Raw genomic sequence first — 22,077 nt, 5'->3', positions numbered from 1 at the left:
TTGTAAGAGAGGCTGAGAGTGAGTGAGAGCTGGCAGTGTCAAAGCTGGATGCACCTGGGGCAAGGGAGGGACTCAGCAGAGGCTTCCCAACCTTGTTCTCACCACCCCAAGCCAGCAGGAGACCTTGCAATGTGAAACTGCAATTCCAGACCCAGAGCTGTCAGTGCTCCATCAGTAGAGGGCAGAAGGGGATCTAGGCTGGAGTGCCACAAAGCCCAGGGAAGCTTTATCACCTCCTGTTAATTACAGCCCCAATCCGTGCCTGGATGCAGGAGAGAGCTGTGATCCCAACAGCAGAGGTTCTCTTAGTGACAGGACAGAGCTCTCACTGCCCTGTGCCACAATGTGCAGCTTCATTTCACAAAAGGGGAGCTGAGACAGTGGGTCTGAGCTGCCAAAGGGATCAGATCCCACATATCCAGCTCCCAGGCCCTCCTCCCTCCTGTCCCACATTCCTCCTGTCATTCCCTGGCAAGAACAACCACGGTCCAGGTGAGACCAGAGAAAACCACACAACCCTGACTGAGTGTAAGAAATGACTGAGCAAACAAAGCACTTGAGCCTTGTCTGTGGTTTTTTGGCACACAGCTCACCAAGCACTTCACAGGGGACACTGAGGTCACTTTTTAAGTGAGGGAACAAAGGAACAGAGAGACAAAATGAGCTGCCCAAGGTCACCCAGCACATCAGAGACAGTCAGGAGCTGCATGCTGACTTTGCTCCCCAAGCCCATCTCCCTGCCCACTGGGCCACTACTCCTCATGGCAGCCCCAACCTCCTCCTATTTTGAGGCAGGGTTACTTTAAACCTTTGTAGTTACACAGCATCTCCCTGAAGGCTTCTTGTCCCTGCCTAAGGAGGGACTCCCTTGGCTGATTTGGGATGCAGATTACAAGGCAGGGAGCTGGGCAGGCTGGGACACAGCTCTCATTTAGCCTGATGGGGCATGTCAGTCCTTTACGTTTCACCACCCACCTCTGAGCAGCACCACCAGCAGCTCCCTGTGGTGCTGGCCCAGAGGGTCCAGCTCTGCCCCTGCTGCCCTTGGCACACACTGAGGTGCCACCTCTCCTCTCAAGCCAGGCTTGGACTTAGCTGAAAAATTATTTCAAGGCACCACAAGACTTACGATCTCCTTCACCACGTTCTGCTGCTCCTGCACCATGGCTGTGAATGGCGGGAGGCTGTCGGCCTTACCGGAGCCAGCCCTCTGCTCTTTAGAGTCCTTGACAAAATCCACCTGCAAGGCACAGATTGGGGTGTTACTCTGCCACCACAGCAGTGACAAAGCTCCTGCAAGGCTCCCCTGGGCCGGGCAGTTACCTCTGAGGACAGGCACACGTATCTGTTGAACATGAGGAAGAAGGGGCTGTACTTGGTGGCGGAGTTGACCGAGGTGCGGAACTCGAAGAGCAGGGGGTCCAGGTGTGCGTCCCACTCGCTGGGCTTCTCGTTCACCACGCTGCAGATGGAGGCCCTGAGCACCTCAGCACTGCAGACCCCAGGGCTGGGGGGGTCTGCAGGGTCTGCAGGTGTGAGGAGCTGGGAGATGTTCCAGCGCTCACACAGGTGCCGGCTGACCTGGAGAACAGGGAGATCATGGCGTGCCAGCCCCACAGCAGCCCCTGAGGCACTGTGCCCCCTGTGCTAGGAGAGGCTGTGAGGCAGAAAACGCTCCCCAGAAAAGTTAGAGCCTGGGAAAATGTTTTGTAATGACTGCTCCCCTGCTTGAAGCTTTCCACAGCTGGGAAGCTGCATTAATCCCAGGGTAGGGCTGGAATTTCGTGCACACGGTCTTTCCTAAGCAGAGAAGACTTGCACCACTGATCCACAACCTCAAATCCCTGCCAAGGTGAAAGCATTGGCAAAGCAACTCCCACTCCCAACAGGGCTGGGCAGGGATAAGGCAGCATCAGCTCCTCGCCTCCGCTACACAGCACATCACAACTGTGCCTTCAGCACCTGCTGCCCAAAAAGCCTGCTGAAGGTCATACTGCCCAAAAAGCCTGCTGAAGGTCACAATGCCCAAAAAAAACCTGCTGAACATGAACTGCTTCCCCCTGAACCACCCCACACCAGACCTACCTCCTCGCAGAAGTCCCAGCTCTGACTGGTGTAAATGTTCTTGGAGGCACCAAACCTGGGCAAGAGGAGGACACACAACTGGTTTTACTCCATCGCTGAGGCAGAGCCCAAGGAGTTCCATCTTTATGGGTGCAAATGGGATAGAAGGGGACAGGACCCTCCAGTGGAGCTGGTGCTAAGGAGGCTGCTGTGACCTCCCCAAGAGCAGAGAGAGGTCTGCTGGTCCCTCTGTTCCAAACCAGACAAGCTTTTGAATGATGAGGCATCAGGAGAAATGAAGCTTCTTGCTCTGAATTCAAATCTCCACTGGCCCCACGTGTTTTCCACAAGGACAATGTCACATGGTGACACAAACACTTTCTAGGAGAAATCTGGGAATGGCTTTAAAGCTTCTGCAGAGAACTGGGACACAGCTCCCCTGGCCTCAGGCTACTCAGAGAAACATTTCTGCCTTTTTCTTCTCTGCCCATAACAGGTTCTTCCCATGTAAAGAGCAACTGAGAGGCACTGCATGGTCTCTCCTGTAGAAGGGATGGTTCCTGCTCTCACAGCAAAATATTCTGAGGGCATGGGATATTTTTGCAACACAGCTCATTGCACTGCAGAGGTGCAATATAACCAACAGCACGGGAGCCCACCTGTAAAAAACAGTAGCCAAGGCTTTAGCCACGGAGAAGGGATCTTTCTTCTGCAGAGGAGCAGCCTCCACCCACTTGGTGAAGTAGTCAGTCACAAGCAGGACGTGTGTGTTGCCCTGGCTTGTCTCAGGAAAAGGTCCTGCGTAAACAGCCATCAAAAAAAATCAATGTGAAGTCGTCATATCCCCCAAATGGGAAAGTTAAAAACCCAGTCGCTGCAGAAGTGACCACGACTCTCCTCTGCAATGTCATTCGGCCAGAACATTTTGGGTGACCTTTGTCAGCAAAAGCACACCCATCAGAGCTCTGGCTCTGGGGAAGAAGGCACGCCCACAGCCCTCACTGTGTGCCGAGAGGGAGCCGAGCCAAGCCCGGGGATCAGGTTGCACCCTGGGCGCTGCTGTGGCCTCCTTGGCAGCGCCTCAGAGGCAGCGGCAGCTCTCCCTCGGTGCGTGCGGCAGCAGGTCTGCCACGCTCCCGGCTGGCGGGAGGAGCCCCGAGAGCCACTTGAGACACTCGCTCACCGTGGATGTCTAATCCCAGCACTTCCCAGGGGGATTCCACCCTGACGGGCCGGGCTTTCCTCGGCACGTTCTTGTTGTGCTCCGCGTTCTGGCACGTTTCACACATTTTGATCTGGAGAGGGAAAAGAGGGATCAAAGGACTTGGGAATGTGCTGACGGATCCTGTCAGACTCAGACTGCACAGACTGTGGAGGGTGAGACACAGCAGGGCTGAGCAGTTTCCTTTCTCCCAATAAAAATAAGGAGGCGCAGGAAAAAAGAGGCCAAAACAAAACAGGCTGACGCATCTCACCTTTCACAAGGCTCATCTGACAGCTTTCTCTGACACAATAACCAAATTTCTCAACGTGGCCTACAGCTAAGCTATTTCTCACCCTATTTCCAGGCAAACCTTTATTGTATTTTAACCTCCTACTGTTGGTTAGAGAAATCCTCAGCCTTAGGACGCTGGAGGAGCTCAGACCATGCAATGCAAGCACACTCCTTAAACCACAGTGCTGCAGAGTCCTGCTGCAGGGAGCTGCCAGCAATGAAACAGCAGAGGAGACACCGAGATCCTCCTCTTGCTATAGTTTAGGGAACTGAGCAGCTCTGGAAGGAATCCAGACTGCCCAAAGCTAGACACAGAAACTTGTCTGAAACAATCCCACATTGCCACAATGACCAAAACTGCCCCACACGAGGAGGTTGAGGAGGCTTCCTGACACTCAGGGAAGACATCCAGCCTATCCAGGTGCCTCAGGATATTCCAAGATTCACCTGCAGAGTAACTCAGCGTGTGGCTTCCCAGCAAAGGCACAGGGAATGACATCATCCCTGCACCAGGGCTCTTGTGGCTGCTGCCTCGGGACTGCTGCCAGCACCGGTGTCACAGACACGGTCACTGCTCTCCACTTACCCAATCCACAACATCCTTCACGATGCCCAGCCAGTAGTACCGGCTCTGGATGCGGTGCACGGTTTTTTTCTGGCCCAGGTGGTTCCCGATTTCGGTGAAATGACTTTCCAGGAAGACCTGACGCCTGCGCTCGGGATCCACGATCACCTCGCGCTTCTCCTCCTTCTTGGGTCCCACGTAGTAGAGGCAGCCGCCTGTGGATGCCAGAGGTTTGTCTCCAACCGCTCCCTCTCAACCCTGCTCGCCTCCAGAAAAAGAGTCATTTTCCACAGTGGAAGACACAGCTCCGGGAGCTCCTGCTGCCCCTGGAGAAGCTGCTAACCTGGAATCACGCCCACGCACGCCCACGGAGCTTTCCTGCACCCAGGACCGTGCGAAATCCCCCGCTACAACAAAACCACCGTGCTCCCCACGGGGCAGCCGCGGAGCACCGGTGCCAGCCCGGGGTGCCACGATCCCCGCTCCGTGCCCCTGCCCAGGAGCCGCATCCCCTCCCCACGCCGAGGCTCCGGCACATCCCCCGTGTGTGCGGGGCCGGCACTGGCCGCCACCCCGCCCAGGCCGCGGCCCAGGGCAGCCCACACCGCCGCGCTGCCCCCCGGCTCCCCACCGTCCACGACGAACTTCCGCGCGTAGCGCTTCAGGTTCTTCCTCTTGATGGAGCAGAAGCTGGGCGGGAAGCAGCCCTCGGCCAGCAGCCGGTAGATGTCTTCGAATTTGCTGCCGTGGCCGCAGGGCTCGGCCGCCACCACCACCTCCCGCTCGGCCTCGGGCAGCGCCGCGTCCATGGCCGGGCCGGGGCCGCGCTGACCCCGCTGCGCGCGCCCCCGCTGCGCGCGCCCCCGCCGCGAGCGCGCCCGCGAGGGGCGGGAGGAGCTCAGGGACCGTCTGCAAATAACCTGCGGCGGCCGCGCAGAGCCGGCCCGGCCGTGAGGGCTGCGGGGCAGCGGCCTGGCTGCGGGACCGGGCGGCGGTCACGGCACGGAGGTGACAAAAACAACAAGCGTCAAACTGGGGAGAACGGGCGAGTTCCGCCGCTTTCCGTTTTTGCCCCGGTTAGGAATTTGCCGATGCGCCCTCCCGCGGACGGAAGCGGAGCCCTTTGAGGGCAGGACCGAGCCGCGTTCGCCGGCAGGAAACATGTCCGCGGGCCGGCCGTTCCGCGGCTGCGCCTGCTTCTTCACCGACAACATCTTCGTGGGGCGGTTCGGGCTGCACGTGCGGTACCGGGACGGGCCGCAGCTCCGCCGGGACCACGGCCGGGTACCGGGGGCGGGCGGGGCCGGGGGGAGCGGGCCGTGCCGGCGGCCCCGCCGTGACGTGCCCGTGTGTTGCAGGCGCTGCGGGAGCGCGGCTGCCGGAGCGAGGAGCAGTTCCGGGAGGTGCTGAGGGAGGTGAGCGGCGGGAGCCCCTCACGGCCACCGGGGATGGGCTGGGGTGCAAAACTCATCCAGTGGAAAACTCAGTGCCAGCCCTGCCATGGCAGGGACACCTTCCACTGTCCCAGGCTGCTCCAAGCCCTGTCCAGCCTGGCCCGGGACACTGCCAGGGATCCAGGGGCAGCCACAGCTGCTCTGGGCACCCTGTGCCAGGGCCTGCCCACCCTCACACGGAGGAAATTCTTTCCAAAATCCCTTCTAACCCTGCCCGCTGTCAGTGTGAAACCATTCCCTGTGACAGTGTCCTGTCACTCCATCCATTGGAAATTCTCTCTTTCCACTTTTTTTGTCGGCCCCTTCAGGCCCTGCAAGGCCACAGTGAGGTCAGCCCAGAGCTTCTCTCCAGGCTGAGCACTCCCAGCAGAGCCGCTCCATCCATCCCTGTGCTCATCCCCGTGCCCCTCGGGTTCTTCCTGAGCTGGGTCCCAGAGCTGGAGATGGAGATCCCTGGCCCCTCGGGGGATCCCGTCCCCTGCGGTGTGTGATTCCCACACACCGGGGTCAGTCCCGAAGACAGTTTGGGCTTTGCTGGTGCTCCCAGCACCGGCCCCATTCCGAACCGCGGCCCGATCCGCTCCGGTACCGGCAGCTCCCTAGGGAAGAATTCCCCTCGAGCGCCCATCAGCGAGGAGTTTATTCGGGCAACACCCTGCAATTAAATCTGTCACTCAACACAGCCCGGCGGCCTCTGGGCCGCTCCCTCCGTGCATTTACTCCACTGCCTCCCAGTGCTCTGGTTTCTTTCCGTGTCCTTTTTTGTGCCAATCATTTTTAAAGGCAGCCCCAAGCTGGGATCCCACAGAAATTCACCTTTTTTCACGGAATCTCTGCTTCTTTCCAGGCCAGGAACAGGGATCGGTCACTCACCACCCCCAATGTCACCTGACACTAAGGGGACAGACAGGTTCTTTTAGGAATTCTTGGCAAAATGATGGTGGCAGTAAATCATCCTGTTAATGAAAGCTTTATTAAGTGGATATTATGATTCATACAGCACAGAATTTATGAGTAGGACAGCACAGGATTTCCCTAGGCAGAATCAATGGAGCACAACAAGCAATGTAATACAGAATATAAATTAATATAAAAATATAAAATATATAAAACGTATATTGAAATACATAAAATATTAATAAATAAAATATAAATATATGAAAGCTATAAAAATATATAAAAGCAGCCTCACTGAGGACTTCAAGATCCCAACTTTGGTTGTAATTTATAATCACCTTGGTCCTAAACACTTTTTAATCACTTGGGCTCTCTGCAGATCTGCTCAGATCTTCATACAAGGTTGATATAAACATCATAAAGGAGACTTAAAAATGACATAAACAAACAGGAGTCACTCAGTGCTGGGAGGAAACAGATGACAGTGGCTGTCCCTGCCTGTGGGAGGTCACAGCTCTCCCTGTCCAGCAGCAATTCCAGTCCAAGTTTCCCACTTAGAACTTGATACTGATTTTTAGGTAGTGCTGGTTGCAGGGAGGGCGGGGAGGGAGGGGAAGAAGAAGGAAGCTGAGAAATGTGTTTGATTTGTCTGCATGGTTCCCAAGACCTTCAGGGCCTGATAGGGAGGGAAAGGGAATGGACACAGGAGCTGCTTGGTCCCAGGGAATGGCTGCTGGCTCACTCCTCAGTGAGGAGTGTTACAAATGAACCTCAGGAGGGAGAAGTAAAGGGAAGAGCTGCCTGGATCAGCTGTTTGCTCTGAAAGGGCATCTTAGCCTGTCTCCACCACACTTAGCAGTAATCCCTTCATGACAGGACTTGCCTTGCTCCCAGTAAATGTCTTTATTTTGGACAATGCCTCTACTGTCAGAAAAGAAAGCTGAATTCAGGAAGTGTCAGAATACCTGAAAGGGCTGAAAGCTCACAGCTCCACTTGACACTTCCACAGTTTTAAGCCATCTGTAAAGAGAACATCAACTCTTCTCAGGCATTTGGCTTTCCAGATATTTACTGGACTTGTCTTGACCACAGAAAAACAAAGCAAGCACTCTGTCTCCCAGAGGTGGCCCCAAACAGAAATAACTGATTTAAAACAATGGGCAGATTCCTGGAGCTGTTTTACTCACCCCTGTGGATTTCTGACCATGTGCTCTGTTGTTTACTTGCAGGTTGAGGCAGAAGTGCAGAGAAGAAAGCAGCTAATCCATCAGTCAGTGGAACGCAGAGCCATCATCTCCAAGTGCTACAAACCAAAACACCCAGAGGTGTACACTCTGCAGGTACACAGAAGGTTTGGAGTCTCTTTTGCACCCAGAAAAAATTACCTGAGGGTTATTTTTGCAGTTTACTTCCCCCTCTCCTTGGGATTGCACAGTGCTAAAGCTACACTGAATTAAAACACAGATGTAGCAATGAAAACTGGATTTAAAACTTTAAAAACATGACAGCACAGTGTGTTCTGCAGGCAAGATTCCAGGAAAGGCTCTTTCCTATCATGTCTGTGACAAATCTTACTCCTAGAAAACCATGAACTAAAGCAAGCAGCAACTTCCCTGCGCCACCAGGTAAAACTCCAGTGAGATTCTGCATTTCCTGCCGTGGAATTAACCCAAGTGTGACTCAGCTTTGCTCCCTAGGGACTGTGTATTTCCCTGGAAGTCCATTTCCCTCTCAGGCTGTGTGGGCTGATTGTGTTTCTGTGTGTTTTTCTTATCCTTCCCTTGACACCAGGATTCCTTCCTGGCCCCAGAGTTTCTGGAAATTGTGAGGTTCTGCACATCTCCAGGTGCTGATCTTCAGGGCCTCCTGAGCTACCTCGAGTCCTTCTCAGGTAAAGAAAACAACACCCCAGTCACTCAGATCTCCCTGGTGACAGCTGTTCCCAAGCCCTGTCTGAACAGCTGAGGCACACAGGATGTTATTCCCTGCCTGGGGAGGGTCTCTGGAGAGGCAGCAGTTCTGCTGTGGATCACAGGCTGTTTTCTGCTTTCCCATCCCAGCCTGCTGATGTCTCACCAGAGGCCCCAGCTGCAGCAGGGCTGGGCTTTTGGTTGTACCACACCTCACCAAGGAGCCTGCTGATGGAGCACTGGGAGCTTGGTTTTCCCTCCCTGAGTGTTTTGCCATTGCAGACAGTCCCTGTTGGTTAGTCTGGGCTGAAACAGCTTCAGTCTAAATTTCAGTCTTTGAAAAACAGATGCAGAAGGGAAGAGGCAGAGTTGCCTCCTTTCCTTAAGGCAAAAGACACCAATGTCTGTGGGCAGAGCTCCTGGATTTATCCAGGGCACCAGTTCCAGACCCAGCCTTCTGCTCTGGAAATAAGAGACCAGTGTGAAAAACAACAAATACACCCCAGGAAATGATTCCAGCACAAAGTGGAGCCTGTGGGTGCTGTGCTCTCACTGGCACCAGCACAGTGCAGCTGGACAGGCAGCCAGGAAAACTGGGAATTTCCCCAGCAAATTCTGTCTCCCTCCTCCTGACAGACAAGAGGATCTATCGACTGCCAGTGTTCACAGAGGAGTTCTGCCAGGCCTTTGTGGATGAGCTGGAGAACTTTGAGCAGTCAGATATGCCTAAGGGCAGGCCCAACACCATGAACAACTATGGGGTAGGACTCATCTCTTGTGCTTCTTCAGGGTCAGTGTTCACTGTGCTCTCCTCCTCACTTCTCACTCCCTCCAGTTCCAGTGCCTCTCATTTTACACGGTGCAGTTTGAGTTCAGTGCCCCTTGGAGTGAGAGTTGAGGGAATGTTACAGGGACAGAAGTGGGAATTGGTACCTCAGAGCAAAGAGCTCCTTGTGCTTAAGCAATACAAATTTAAATCAAGGAGACAGTTTTTAAAGAACATTCACCTTTTGATCTTATTACTCTGTGTCTTCCCCCATCCCTCTCCACCTTGATCCTCCTTCCTTCTCCCTGTAGCTGGGGCCCTTGCTCTGAAGTCCTTGATCTGAGCCAGCAGCAGGGCTGGAGGAGGGCAGCAGCTCTAAGGAGCAGCAGCTGCACTGCTGAGCTGTTCCCCCTCCTGTGCTCAGGTTCTGCTGAACGAGCTGGGCATGGACGAGCCTTTCCTGACGCCGCTGCGGGAGCGGCTCCTGCCCGTCACGGCGCTGCTGTACCCGGAGCTGGGCGGGGCCTGCCTGGACAGCCACAAAGCTTTTGTGGTCAAGTACTCCCTGCACGAGGACCTGGACCTGAGCTCTCACTATGACAACGCTGAAGTCACCTTGAACGTTTCCCTGGGAAAAGAATTCACAGAAGGAAACTTGTACTTCGGGGATTTCAACCAGGTACTGAGCACTCACCTCTCCCTCCTCGCCCCTCAGCTTCAAGGCATCCCCTGTGTTCTAAAAGACAACTGTTCACTTCTGACTGTCAAACCTGCTCCCTTCCCCATTTTTTGCATGGCTTGGTTATACAGGAGCCTCTTTTGCTGCAATATTCCAATATTCAGTATTTTAATGTGAGGACAGATGCAGCTTTGCAGTAGAAACTGGAGTGAAACAAACCATCCCCTCTTTGCACATCTGAAACTGTGAGCAGGGAGGTGCTGAGGGAGAGGTTTATTTCAGATATTACTTCAACCTGAATCTCCAGCACCTGTTTTTAGGGCAAGAGAGGGGTAGAAGTTTCCATAGAGCATTGAAACTTTTTTTTTTTTTAATTGAATCTCTCTAAGTTCCCTCTGAACCTGGCACAGGGAATGAGGTGCAGTTTGGCCTCTCCATGTTGCTCCCTGGGTGCTGTGGGGGAAGAGGTGACAGGTTTCAGCCATTCGAGGCACTGTGACAGCGAATCCCCTCCCGTTGTTGCAGGATCCCAGCCCCGTGCCCAGGTACATCGAGGTGGAGCACGTGGGGGGCCGGGGGCTGCTGCACCGAGGGGGGCAGATCCACGGGGCCCTGCCCATCGCCTCGGGGCAGCGCTGGAACCTCATCGTGTGGATGAGGTCATCGGCCATCCGGAACCAGCTGTGCCCCATGTGCCACAGGAAACCCCAGCTGGTGGAGGCAGAGGGCTTTGGGGATGGCTTCACAGAGCCCCTGCAGGGGGAGGAGCCCCGGACCGTGGATGTCTTTGCCTTGGGCTAGCAGCGGTGGTGATTTCCCCAAAGCTCCTTTCTGCCCTCCCAGGCTCTGCTGGGTGCACGAGTCCTGCAAGGAGCAGCTCCCACCTTGGGAAGGGATGCAAAGCCTGCCCTGCCAGGATTCCAGCTGCAAGAGCTGGAACACGGCTCCTGAGGGCTCAGGTTGGGGCTGGAAGACTCTGTAAGACACAGAAACCCCAACTGTGATTCCTGCAGGAGCTCTGTCAACATTTCCAAGTGCACAAGGAAAACACCCAAAGCTCCTTGGCCTCTCTGCCAGCAGCAACACCCAGGTCCCACTGGAAATGGGGAAGAATGGTACAAGAGACAATTTCTCTGCTGTTCTTAGGGTCTCCTGTCCTCTGCCAGGGACAGGGGAAGAGGTTTGTGTTAATGAATGGCCAGGAAGGATCTGCTCAGGAATGAGATCCAGGTGATTCACAGTGAGCTGCTGGAAATGGCAAGGAATTATCATCACTGGATGTTTGACTAACCCAGGCTCAGAAAAATCCAGGAACAACACAGGGAGCACTGATCCCCCAAAGTGGCAGAGAGATTTCCTGAGGCTTCTTGGGAGCAGAAACTTTCCTTTCAAAGGTTTTGTGAACCTTATATAAGCAGAGCCAAAGCTCTGGGAGCCACCTGCAGCACAGCAAAACTTCCCAGAGGAGGACAAGATGTACATTTAACTCCCTTTGCTCTAGTTACATGAGCAAGTGAAAATGTAAAATAACTCTGCCTACCTGGGTGCAGCAGCAGACAAGGCCTGGGGCTTCTTAGTTTGGCACCAAGGTCCCCCAGGAACTGATGTATTAGAAGGGTCGGGTGCCTTCCCCTCCTTTCTTCCAGCTGGCTGAAAGCATGTGACTCTTACATCTACTAAACAAATTAAAGAAACCAAATATCGTTTGATTTGGTCTGCATTTGCCGCAGTGGAAAATTAACTCGATCTGTTCGATAGATGCTGCTGAATTGATAAGGGGCAAAATTTTCCATTTGTCTTTTCAGTGCAGTAATTACAGCACATGGGTGCTCACATCGGTAATTGTGAGAGGCTGAAGGCGGGTGCAGCTCGCACTAAAGGTTTTATTGCGGCTCTCCCCGCGGACCCGCTGGGTTTTGGCTGGGGCTGCCATGAGCAGGGAGGCTGCTGAGCTTCTCATTAGCAAAGCTCATTAAAATTGCAGCGGGGGAAGGAAACCGGCCTTGTATCTGAGCGAGGAGCCGCTGCCAACGAACGCAGTGTCGCAGCCTTTATCTCGTTCTGGCGAACGTGAGCGCTCCCGATCTGCCGAACTCACCGCAGAACGGAGCGCGGGGCGAGGCGGCCCCGGAACCAAAGAGCGCGGCCCGGCTGCCGCCCGGCCCCGCGCGCGGCGGACAGGGGCGGGAGGCGGCCCCGGCGGCGGGAGCCCCGCTCGGGGCGGCGGAACCGGCGGGTGAGTCCCGGTGAGTCCCGCTCTGCCCGCGGCGGGGCCGGCCCGGCTGAGGGCACGGGAGAGAGGCGGGGACAGGGGGGCACAGGCGCGAGCGCTGCGGCGGCCCCGGGGCCGGGGGCTGAGACGGAGCGGCGCGCAGAACGCGCCCCGCGGAGCTCTTAAAGGGCCAGTGCACCTCGTACTGAGCTCTTAAAGGGCCAGCACATCTCGTACTGAGCTCTTAAAGGGCCAGCGCATCTCGTACTGAGCTCTTAAAGGGCCAGCACATCTCGTACTGAGCTCTTAAAGGGCCAGTGCACCTCGTACTGAGCTCTTAAAGGGCCAGCGCACCTCGCACGCCGCAGGCTGCCCGTGCTGGGAGTGAGGGCAGCGACAGCCCTGCAGCTGCCCAGGGCCCGGCCTGGCAGAGCTGCGTGGGCAGGAGGAGTTGCTGCGGGCCCAGCCTGTGCCAGGGTGGAGGTGAGAGCTCGGCTGGGCTGGGTTGGGTTTGGGATTTGTCACCGGGATACTGCTGGCTGGGCCCAGCTCCAGATCCATTGATCCTGCTGCTGTGGATGTATAAAAGTGTTTTTTTTTCTCTGCTGCCATAGCCAGAATGGAAAGATCCAAGTCCCAAACTGTCCTCAGCACAGCCCTGGTGCAAGGGGCAGCTGCTGGGTGTGTGTGCAGGGAGGACTCTCATCCTCTGAAACTTCCCTGCATGCCCATAATGGGTGTGATTGGTTCTGGTTGATTTTTTTCCTGATTGAAATTTCCCTATGGAAATCAATCAATCACTTGGAAGCAAATCCAGATTGCTGCCTGGGAATGTCGAGGTGGTAAACAAACAATTCATTAATGTGGTAGTTGGAAGGTGGCTGTGAGAAAGCATTTCCCAGCTCTGCCCACAGTGCCAGTTAGTTTTTTAAATTAATGAGAGCATGGATCATACCAGCCTGGGGCTGCCAGCATCCCTGGGGCTGATGGACAGGGGTGCCAGCTCAATGCATCATCTGTTTTCTAAGAGTAAATTGGAATATTAAAAATTCATTCTTCCCTTTGGCTTGTGGCTGCTCCCAGCATTTTAAGTGGGTGATTGACTCAGGGAGGACGTTTTGTTCTGCTGACTGTGTTTGCAGTATCCATCACCCTCTGCCTGTGTCCATCTGGTGCAGCATCTCCTGCTGGAGTGACCATGGGCACAGCAGTGCTGCAGGAACAGCCCCAGGCCCCTCTGTGCCTGCCCACAGTGGGGATCAGCCAATTCTCCAGGCACAAACAGCAGAAGTGCAGGGGAAATGTGCTGGAAGGTTTTCCACGTGGAAAAGCTGCTTGGGGACAGTTGTGTGAGGCAGGTGAAGCTGCCTGGGGACAGCAGTGCTGTCCCTGTGCCAGCTCCCTGCCCAGGGCTGTACGCTGGGCATTGGTGAAATTCCACATGGCCACGACTGGGATGGGAGATTGGCAGAGCAGGTGTGAGCAGGGAGGGAATTCAACAGGAGCAGGTTTTCCAGGGCTGCTGGCTCAGACTGGATGAAGGATTTTGGGGCAGGGTTGGTGCCCTGATGTGGTGGCTCTGATGTGACCCTTCCCTGCAGGAGCTGCCATGGCCCACGGCCGCTCTCGGAAGCGATCGCGGAGCAGGAGCAGCAGCAGGAGCAATTCCCGGAGCAGGCAGGAGAGGAAGGAGAAGAAAAGGAGGAAGAGCAGCAAGGACTCGCAGCGGGGCAGCAGCTCTCCATCAAGGAAGAAGATCTCTGGCTCTCATGGACACAAGTCAAGCTTGGCAGCAGCCAAGGAAGGTGGGGGAGGCCCTGAGCCTGTGCTTTCACCACATTTCCCTGGGGCAGGTGCACAGAGAGGGCCCAGGGAGAAAAGAGGGTCCCTGGTTTTAGTTGGTGTCACCTTGTCCTGTACTTTGTGTCCCTTTGGTCTCATTCTGACAAGTGCAGAGCTGACCTGGTACCACAGAGCATCCTGGGTTGAACTGGGCACAGAGGGAAATCCAGGCAGGAAGGAAACCAAGCTGGGAGGGGGATAAACCAACATCTCTGCTGCTGCAGGGCCAGGGCTGCTCCACTCACCCTCTTCTTGTGCATTGCAGAAAAGAAGAAGGAAGGAAAGGACAAAAAGAAGAGGAAGGCCAGTACCTCTTCCTCTGGGAATTCTTCATCCACCAGCTCTTCGTCATCTTCCTCTTCCTCCAGCTCCTCTTCTGATGACTCCAGTGACAGTGACTCCAAAATGAAGAAGAGTCAAGACAGCAAAAAAAAGCGAGTGAAACAGAAAGACAAAAAGAAGAGGAAGAAGAAGAAGAAAAAAATAAAGAAGAAATCAAAAAAGAAGGCAAAGGAGAGGGCTAAGGAGGAGAAAGGCAAGGGAGAAGAGGTGCCTGGCCCCTCACTGGAGCAGTGGCAGAAGGAATCAGGGGTGGACCCTGGGCCAGGTAAAGATGCTCTTTCTGCCTGCTGGAGCCTGTGCACACAGGAGCTGTGCTGGTCCCTGTCCATGCAGGTGTCTGAGGGAAGCAGGGCTGTGCACAGGGAGGAGCCTCACGCTCTCCTCCCTCCTACCCACGGTGCCCACCTTTGAGCCACACTCAGAGGTTGATTTGTAAAGTGTTAGAATTTAGTTTATAGATGTGAGTGGGGAACAAAGGTGCTAAATGGAAGGGCACAGTCAGCTGGCCCTGCCTTTGGGATGTGAAGTGTCCCTTTCTGTGCGTGGTTTGTCACCATACCCCAAGCACCTCTGGGAGTGGGGTGTGGGATGTTGTCCATGGGTGAAGCCCTGGTGCTGTGCCCCTCTCCTGGAGCACAGTGTGACTGGGCACTGCATTCCAGTTCTGACAGATGAGCAGAAATCCCGGATCCAGGCTATGAAGCCGATGACAAAGGAGGAGTGGGACGCGAGGCAGAGCGTCATCAGGAGAGTGGTGGATCCCGAAACGGGGAGAACCAGGTATGACCTGGGGAAAAGGGGCTGTCCATTCCCATCCATGCTGAGTGGGCTGGAGGCCTGGAGGATGCCTGTCTGTGGCACTGCAGCACCACCCTGGAGCTCCCCTTCAGCAGCAAAAGCCTGAGGCAGCCCCTCACAGGTCCCCCCTCATCAGGCCTGGTGTGACTTACCCAGAAAGTGACACAATGACACCAAATCATTGAATTGTGCTGAGGCTCCACACAAGGGACTCTGGGCTGTGTTCCACTATTCCTTTGCAGCATCCACTTACCTGTCATCTCCAAAGCCCTGGGCCCTGGTTAATACCCAGGTGGGAATGAGGAGCATGTGCCCTGTGGGGTTATAGACAGCAATCAATCCCAACTTCATTTAGCTGCCAAATAGAAATGACCCAGTTTTTAATAAACTGCATCTTCTCAGCAAGCAGAAAATGTCATGCTGAAGAGAATTGGGTATGACAAGTCCAGTCTTAAAATAGAAGGCAGCCTGCAGGGCTCAGGGAGGTGTGGAACAAAGGTCGGTTCCCTGTAAGGCACGTAATGAAGACAATTAAATTTCTGTTCATGTTTGGAGGTGTGAGCCGCCTCCTACACTGCTTGGAATTTGCTCAGCAAGATGCTCCCTGGCCTGGCTGCATTTCAGGCCCAAACTGGCTCTTGTTCCTGAATGGCTTTGCAGTTTTCTGGGCCAGCCAGGACCACACCTGAATGCTATGTAAAAAAAGAGGTTTTACATGGGTTGGGGCACTGTGGATTGTAGGGGGATAGGTGATGCTTTTATGAGGAGTGTTTCCCTGTGCCAGTGTGACTGCACACAGCAGGCAGTGCCCACAGCCTGGGGCAGGGCCAGCTGGCCCTCAGTTCTCAGGGGAGCACTCCTGTCCCCATGGAAGCAATGGCAAAGCCTGCTGTGCTGTTTAAGCTTGAAACAAAAACAAAATCACAAAACACAATGTCAGGGGTGGGTCAGCACTGGTCTTGCCTGGAGGTGCATCAGCCCAGCACCTGCTCCTGGGTTTGGGGGAGCTGGGGCACAGCAGGTGCCCTCAGGTGGGGTCAGCACCTTTGCAGCTGCAGGAACTTGCCAGTACCCTCATGGCTTCTGGGCCTGTGCTTGTCTTGCAGGCTCATTAAAGGGGACGGGGAAGTCCTGGAAGAAATTGTCAGCAAGGAGAGACACAAGGAGATTAACAAGGTAGTGGGAACTGGCCACTAGCATGAGCTGCACGGGGTGGCTGGGCACAGCCAGGGAGGGGTTATGTTTCCAGCCTGGGGACAAGCTGAGGGGTGGTGCTGGTGATCCTGCAGCCCTGGGCAAGGAGTGCTGTGAGTGCTGTGTCTCTCTTGCAGCAAGCCACACGTGGGGATGGGCTGGCCTTCCAGGTGAGGACAGGGATGCTGCAGTGAGGGCAGGCACCAGCCAGCCCAGGAGCCTGTCCTGCTGCCCTGCAAGCCCAGGGAGCCTCTGCCTCTGGATCAGCACCGTGTCGAGATGTTCCCCAGGGGCCCTTTCCAGCTGCTCTGTAAGTTACTGACTGGGAAGGAGAGCGACTTTAGTGATTCATCTCCCAGTAAACAGCTTCTCCCCTCCCTGTCCCAGCTCAGGCCAGTGTGGCTGTAATGTACCTGAGCCATTTGCCCCCATGCTCCTCTGGGTGATGGAGGAGCCCAGTAGCACCCAGGGGATGGGCTCGAGGGTGCTGAGCACCTCATGGTGCTCTGGGCTTTGGGAGGCAGGAGCCAATGCTGTGGCCAGGACAGGGTGTGTACCAGGGCCACAAAACACAGCTAGCTGGCTGCCATTTCTTCCCTTCAGGGGCTGCCCATGGCCCTTTCCTTGCTGGACCTGGCTCACAGGCCCTTTGCACTCACTGACCCTGCTCAGAGAGGAGTGGTTGTGGCTCTGCTCAGGCTGCAGCTCCTCTGCACCCCTGAGTGCCACCCTCCACTGTGCCCCAGGGCTTCTCCCAGCCTTCTTGCAGCTTCACCTCCCTGACTAGGGGAGCACTGACCTGGCACACTGCACTGGCATCTGTGCAGGTGTGCTTTGTGGAGGGGTGGCTTTGCCTTGCTCTCTGCTCCTGCATGCAACTCGTGTCCTTCCCCACAGCACAGGCCCTGGGCAGCGCTGGGGCTCTGGGCTTCCCTTGGCCCAGGGCTGCTCAGAAGCAAACACCTACAAACTGTACAAAAGAAAAAGACAAATGGGTTAAGGACAAATGGGTCCTGCAGGACTGATCTCTACAGTGGGTTTCCACACTCTGTTCATGGCTGTAACCCAATTAAACTGGCACCTGCTTACATTTTATGACTTGTCCGTTTCTAGAGTTATTCCCCCACCCCAAAAAAAAGCAGACAGAGAAGAGCCTTCCCATTTCTTTAATCTGTGTAACTCACAATGATACTGTACACAAAGCACACCAGGCATTGGAACGATGCACTAACAGCAAGGAGGAGAAGGAAGTTGTACAGAAGGTTTGCCACACACAAGCGAGTCATCGGCACGGCACAGGCGGGGCGGAGCCGGCGCCCTCGGGCATCCCCCCCGCTGCTTCCCCACGCACAGCTGGTACCCCTAGAGCAATTTTTTATAAATAAAATATAACTAACATTGTTGGAATATAAAATTGACAGTCGAGGGTATCAACAGGCAGAGGGAGGGGACCGTAAGGCTTCTAGAACTAATAGGAAATGCAGCAAACAGTGGCGATACCTGAAGAAGGGGCTGCTACAGCAAGCACGGCGGCTGCTGGGCGGGTGGGAGGGTGGTGGTGGTGACCCTTTGGCTGATTCCTGCTCTGGGCTCCTGCCCCTGACTCTGTAAACAATTTTTGGTATTAGGATTTTGCCTCATCTGACTGAGTGATCTGAGCAAACTTAGGAAAACGACTTGGAGGGAATGCACGGGCTCCTCTCATTGATTTCTTAAAAGACTTTAAAGGGACAGCGTCAGGTAGAAAGTCTGGCCTAAGGGTGCAGTAATATAAAAAGCTGCTTTTCATAAAAAATCTGAGCTCTGCAGCAGAGTTTGATTCCCATGGAAACAGAAAAGCAGCCCCAAAGCCCGAGGCTGTGTTGTGCTGATGTGCAGAACAGGACGTGGGCTGTCACCGAGGGCTGCCCAGACAACGGCAGAGGGAGGAGGACAAGAAACTTCCCATTCTCTCCTTTCAAAGCAAACAAGTTACTCATAACAAGGATAAATCAGGTCTTTTCCCTGAAAGTGCCCCTTTACTAAGGATGGAATATACATTCATCTTTCCCTCACCACGTCCAAACGGATCCTCTTCCAGACATGGGGAAAGGCATCGGGTCACATGCATTGCTCTCCAAAACAGCTTGGGACAAACAGGATATAAACACAGAGTGAAACTATTGCTATTGTTCTGTGAGTGTTGATCTCTGCTTCAGAGGGATGAGTGCCAGATGGGGGCGGCTGAGGATTGAGTGATGGAGATGGGGATGGACTGAGTCGGTGAAGAAAAACTTACTGGCATTATTTCCTGGTGACTACACCCACCTCCCCAGGTATTATTGCAGCAATAAAGGTCCTGCTCTACAATTGCCTCTCCGTGTTGGATCCGTACAATGGCAGCAGATGGGGGGCCAGAGAAAGGTTCAAGAAGCTCACAGAGGATGAGGACAGAGGTGCTGTGATTGTCAGGCTAACTGGTTAGGAGCTGTTGGAAACATGAAGTGATGGAGAGGGTGAGTATCATATTGCACTTCTGCATTCATTGACAGTTACATTAAACTTGGTCCATAAAATAATTGCTTTGTACATAATGCCTGAAACAAAAAGCTACATTTTTTAAATATTAATAAACCCTGAAGGTTCCAGTCCCTCCAGACATTTTTTTTCCTCTACATAAATAAATAACTTTCGATTTTATATATCCACTTTTTATGTTGAACATTTACATTCGCCTCTGTTTTACACTATCTACACATAAGAAAATGTGAACATCTCATCAACACTGGAAAATGTACAGATCATGCCTCGGTTCTGGACTTGGAGGAAAAGTGAATTTTGCAAAGGCCATATCCAAATTTGCAGAAATTATTTAGTGATGCGGTTTGGTGACTTCACAGGATGGATTGTGGCTTGGCTTCCTACTCAGATGGCATCTGTTTGATAGAACATTCGGTTAGCAAAAAGCTGGGACAAATTCACATTGTTTTCAAACCCAGTAAAAGCTCTGGATGTACATTCAGAGAGAGCCAAGCTGAGTCAGCAGAAAGGGAAGTCAGTTTCCAGTAACAAAAAGTCACCAGGTACATTCTGTAATTGGCTAATTACCAAAGAGAAGTCATTTTGCAGTCGGGTCTGAGCGCTCCTGGGGCCGGTGGCAGCTCTGCACTGTCCCTGCTCTGCCTCGGCCTGGACCCTCCACACCACGAACAATGATTGGATGAGTTGATTTGTCTGCCGTGGCCCAGAGCAGTGAGCAGAGCAGCGTTCACAGTGCTGTGTATCTCAGTGCGGCCGTCCTGCACCGTTCTTATTGAAACTGGTAAGAAAATGAAGCAGCCAGTCTAAAAAATTCTCTGTTATAAATAAGATCCTCGTAAGTAGAAAGTGATATAAAGACAGGAAAGTGTGGTGGGGAAAGCAGGGAGCTTTACACACAGTCGGGGAGCTCGGTAGGATTATAAAATCTCCATGTGAAGAGGCCAACTGGAGTCTGTGAATGGGCACCCCAGAACCCCCTGTGTGGGTGCCCCTCTGCCCCAGGAGGTGTGTGCAAGGAGGGAACCTTCACTGGCCCCGGGAGGGACAGGACTGAGGGGCTTTTTGGCAAGCCCTGGCTGCAGGCACTGTTCTCTGTCCCTGTCTGGGTGTCACCAGCTGCCAGCCCTCTGCCACGCGCCCACCAGCTCGCTCCAGCAGCACAAACCCAGCGCCTCAGGCACATCCACTGAGAAACAAACCAGAAAAATTAAGATATGGCCTTTTCTTAAGGTTGCCTGACATTGTTGGCACACTTCCTTACAGTCTCCTTACTGCTGGAAAAACTTCTGCACAGATTGTTTGTGTTTTTTTTAAATATATACATATATATATATATATGTGTGTGTGTGTGTGTATGTATAGATATCCACACACACCCTGGCTTAGCAATATTTCATTGTCATGCACTACAGACACTGGTGTAGCTACATGAGATGGTAACAGGTTTCCATTCTAAAAATCATCAGTGCAAAAAACAATGAGGTTTTACAGTTCAGTAACTATAGGTAAAAGAAGCAAGTCTAGTTCCCATGAAAGCTGCTACTGAACTTGGAGAGAACCTGGGAAGAAAAAAGGTCTCAGAGGTGGGTGTTGAGAGAGTCAGACCCTGCATTTGGATGAGAAGAACTGCAATGCAATCCAGCTGCTGAGTGCCTTCAGCTCCTTCCAAATATATGGTGGTTACTTGTTGGAAATAATACATAGTGAGACTATTTGGAGACTTTAACAGCAAATTAAGTGTCTGAGGTTTGTAACAGCTCAAACAAAATAGCTTGTGTTCCTCTTTTAATAGTCAACACATTAAATTCCATCAGCTTCTAAAAGGTCTCTTTAAAAAATAACAGTAATAACAATAACGACCCCGCTTGTCTTGGGCACAATTCTGCCGACATTCTGCCTCTGCCAAGGGTATCGATGCAGCTTCAGCTTTGCACTGCACCAGCTCCTCCAGAAAGTGGCTGCACGTGGAGCTCTCTGTCCAGGAAAAGCTCTCGGTCGCTCTGCCTGGCACAGCCCACGACAAACCCCTCTCTGGGCCGGGGGAGCGGCGCGTTCCCCACCCCCAGAGCCCCGGTCTGACTCCCGGGACAGCCCCAAACAAGCTTCCCCAGCTCCTGTTCCCGTGGCTCTGAGGACAGCACTCGGTTGGAGCGATGGCTGACAAGGCGAGGAGGAGGCACAGTATTTACAGTCTGACCCTGGATGAGAGAGAGGAGGCAGGAGAGAGCGCCGTCCTGATCTGGAGACTTCCCCCCGATTTCCAGCTGTTCCTCGGGCTCCTGCCGCACAAACCTGACGCTCCCGCTGCAAGGCCGGCACGTTCTGCGTGGGAACCATCTCGTCTCTTCCCAGAACACCGTGTTATTAGAGTAGCACCATATTCACCCTTCCAGCCCGAAACACTGGCCTCGTCCCTCCTTCCTTTTGTTTTCTCCTCCGGTGGCTGCAGCTGACAATCCTGCTCTGGCCTGGCTACTTCTGCCCCAAGAGGCCAGACTCCAGGCGGGAGGCGGCGCTGCGGCCCCAGCAGCCCGTGGCGATGCTCATGCTCCTCTGGCTGCGCTCCCTGTCCCTGTCCTTGTCGCCGTCCGACTGGCTCTGGGTGCGCTCGGGCCGGTGGCCGGCGCCGCTGGCCGCGGGCTGGGAGGAGATGGTGCGCAGCAGGTGGTTCCTCTTGCGCAGGAAGTCGGCCTGGCTGGGCAGCCCGAAGCTGCCCTTGCGCAGCGCCATGCGCGTGGTGTTCTTGGCGGGGCGCGCGCGGTGGTTGTACTCCAGCTGCGCCAGGTGCGCCGCGTAGCCCTCCGTGATGAACTGCGGGCGAGGGCACGGTTAGAGGGGGGGACACGCTTGTGGCTTTTACAGCCTTAGGGAGAATTTTAAAAGATTTTTCCAGTCTGGCTTTCTCAGGCTCAGCTAGGATTTTTCCTAAGCTAGAGCTCTTTCTCTACTGTAAACACAAGAGAAAGAATTATAACAAAAGATAAACACCTGCTGGATCCGTGAGAAAGCCTAAGACAAGAGGTGTCTCCTTCTCTGACCAATGAACTGTCTGTATTTTGTTTTTCACTAACTGTCTTATTTAAAGCCATAACTTCCTTTGATAAATTGCTCTTTCTTGTTCTTTCTTGCACCATGCAAGAGAGTGCCATGTTACTGTGTCCTTTCACCCCTCATACAGTAACACGTTTCCCTGAGAGCCACAGGCCCAGCTGTGTTTGCTCTGCCAGCTTCCCGGGGGTCACCAGCCATGGAACCACTCACACACCCTTATGTGGCCCTGCTGCCTGAGACAGTTCCCACCCTGCTGGCCAACACTAGCTCAGTCACCACACTTGTGAT

General features: G+C 54.0%; 3 protein-coding genes across 16 annotated transcripts in view; 2 read left to right on the top strand and 1 right to left on the bottom strand.

Moving 5' to 3' along the window:
* The first annotated feature begins 4,994 nt into the window (after window positions 1-4,994).
* Window positions 4,995-11,539, top strand: OGFOD2 (2-oxoglutarate and iron dependent oxygenase domain containing 2). Of its 2 annotated transcripts, XM_056503877.1 has the most exons (7): window positions 4,995-5,408; window positions 5,483-5,539; window positions 7,705-7,815; window positions 8,267-8,366; window positions 9,022-9,146; window positions 9,576-9,830; window positions 10,356-11,539. In XM_056503877.1, exons 1-7 carry the CDS (start codon window positions 5,286-5,288, stop codon window positions 10,629-10,631), a joined length of 1,047 nt encoding a protein of 348 aa, XP_056359852.1. In that variant the 5' UTR covers window positions 4,995-5,285; the 3' UTR covers window positions 10,632-11,539. The 2 variants fall into 2 exon arrangements, with proteins under 2 accessions (XP_056359852.1, XP_056359853.1); XM_056503878.1 differs by lacking the exons at window positions 4,995-5,408; window positions 5,483-5,539; window positions 7,705-7,815 and adding an exon at window positions 7,826-8,100.
* ARL6IP4 (ADP ribosylation factor like GTPase 6 interacting protein 4) lies at window positions 9,769-20,539 on the top strand. Of its 7 annotated transcripts, none has more exons than XR_008841656.1 (7): window positions 11,620-12,076; window positions 13,644-13,847; window positions 14,150-14,491; window positions 14,889-15,006; window positions 16,131-16,200; window positions 16,356-16,528; window positions 17,422-20,539. XR_008841656.1 is itself a non-coding variant. In XM_056503881.1 (6 exons), exons 2-6 carry the CDS (start codon window positions 13,652-13,654, stop codon window positions 16,410-16,412), a joined length of 783 nt encoding a protein of 260 aa, XP_056359856.1. In that variant the 5' UTR covers window positions 9,769-9,830; window positions 13,644-13,651; the 3' UTR covers window positions 16,413-17,313. The 7 variants fall into 7 exon arrangements, 4 of the variants coding, with proteins under 4 accessions (XP_056359856.1, XP_056359855.1, XP_056359854.1 ...); XR_008841657.1 differs by lacking the exon at window positions 17,422-20,539 and adding an exon at window positions 17,116-17,313 and having other exon boundaries at window positions 11,620-12,066; XR_008841655.1 differs by lacking the exon at window positions 17,422-20,539 and adding an exon at window positions 17,116-17,313.
* Window positions 17,370-22,077, bottom strand: part of PITPNM2 (phosphatidylinositol transfer protein membrane associated 2) — a 123,663-nt gene continuing 118,955 nt past the window's right edge. For all 7 annotated transcript variants that reach the window (XM_056503869.1, XM_056503874.1, XM_056503873.1 and 4 more), the window contains one exon: window positions 17,370-21,549. In XM_056503869.1, coding sequence (XP_056359844.1) covers window positions 21,211-21,549 — 339 coding nt within the window. In that variant the 3' untranslated portion in view covers window positions 17,370-21,210. The remainder of the gene's footprint in view (window positions 21,550-22,077) is intronic.

This window comes from Oenanthe melanoleuca, chromosome 15 (genome assembly GCF_029582105.1).
Source record: "Oenanthe melanoleuca isolate GR-GAL-2019-014 chromosome 15, OMel1.0, whole genome shotgun sequence".
Lineage (NCBI taxonomy): Eukaryota > Metazoa > Chordata > Aves > Passeriformes > Muscicapidae > Oenanthe > Oenanthe melanoleuca.
Note: the sequence above shows the minus strand (reverse complement) of the source record. Positions and strands in the feature narration are given on the sequence as shown.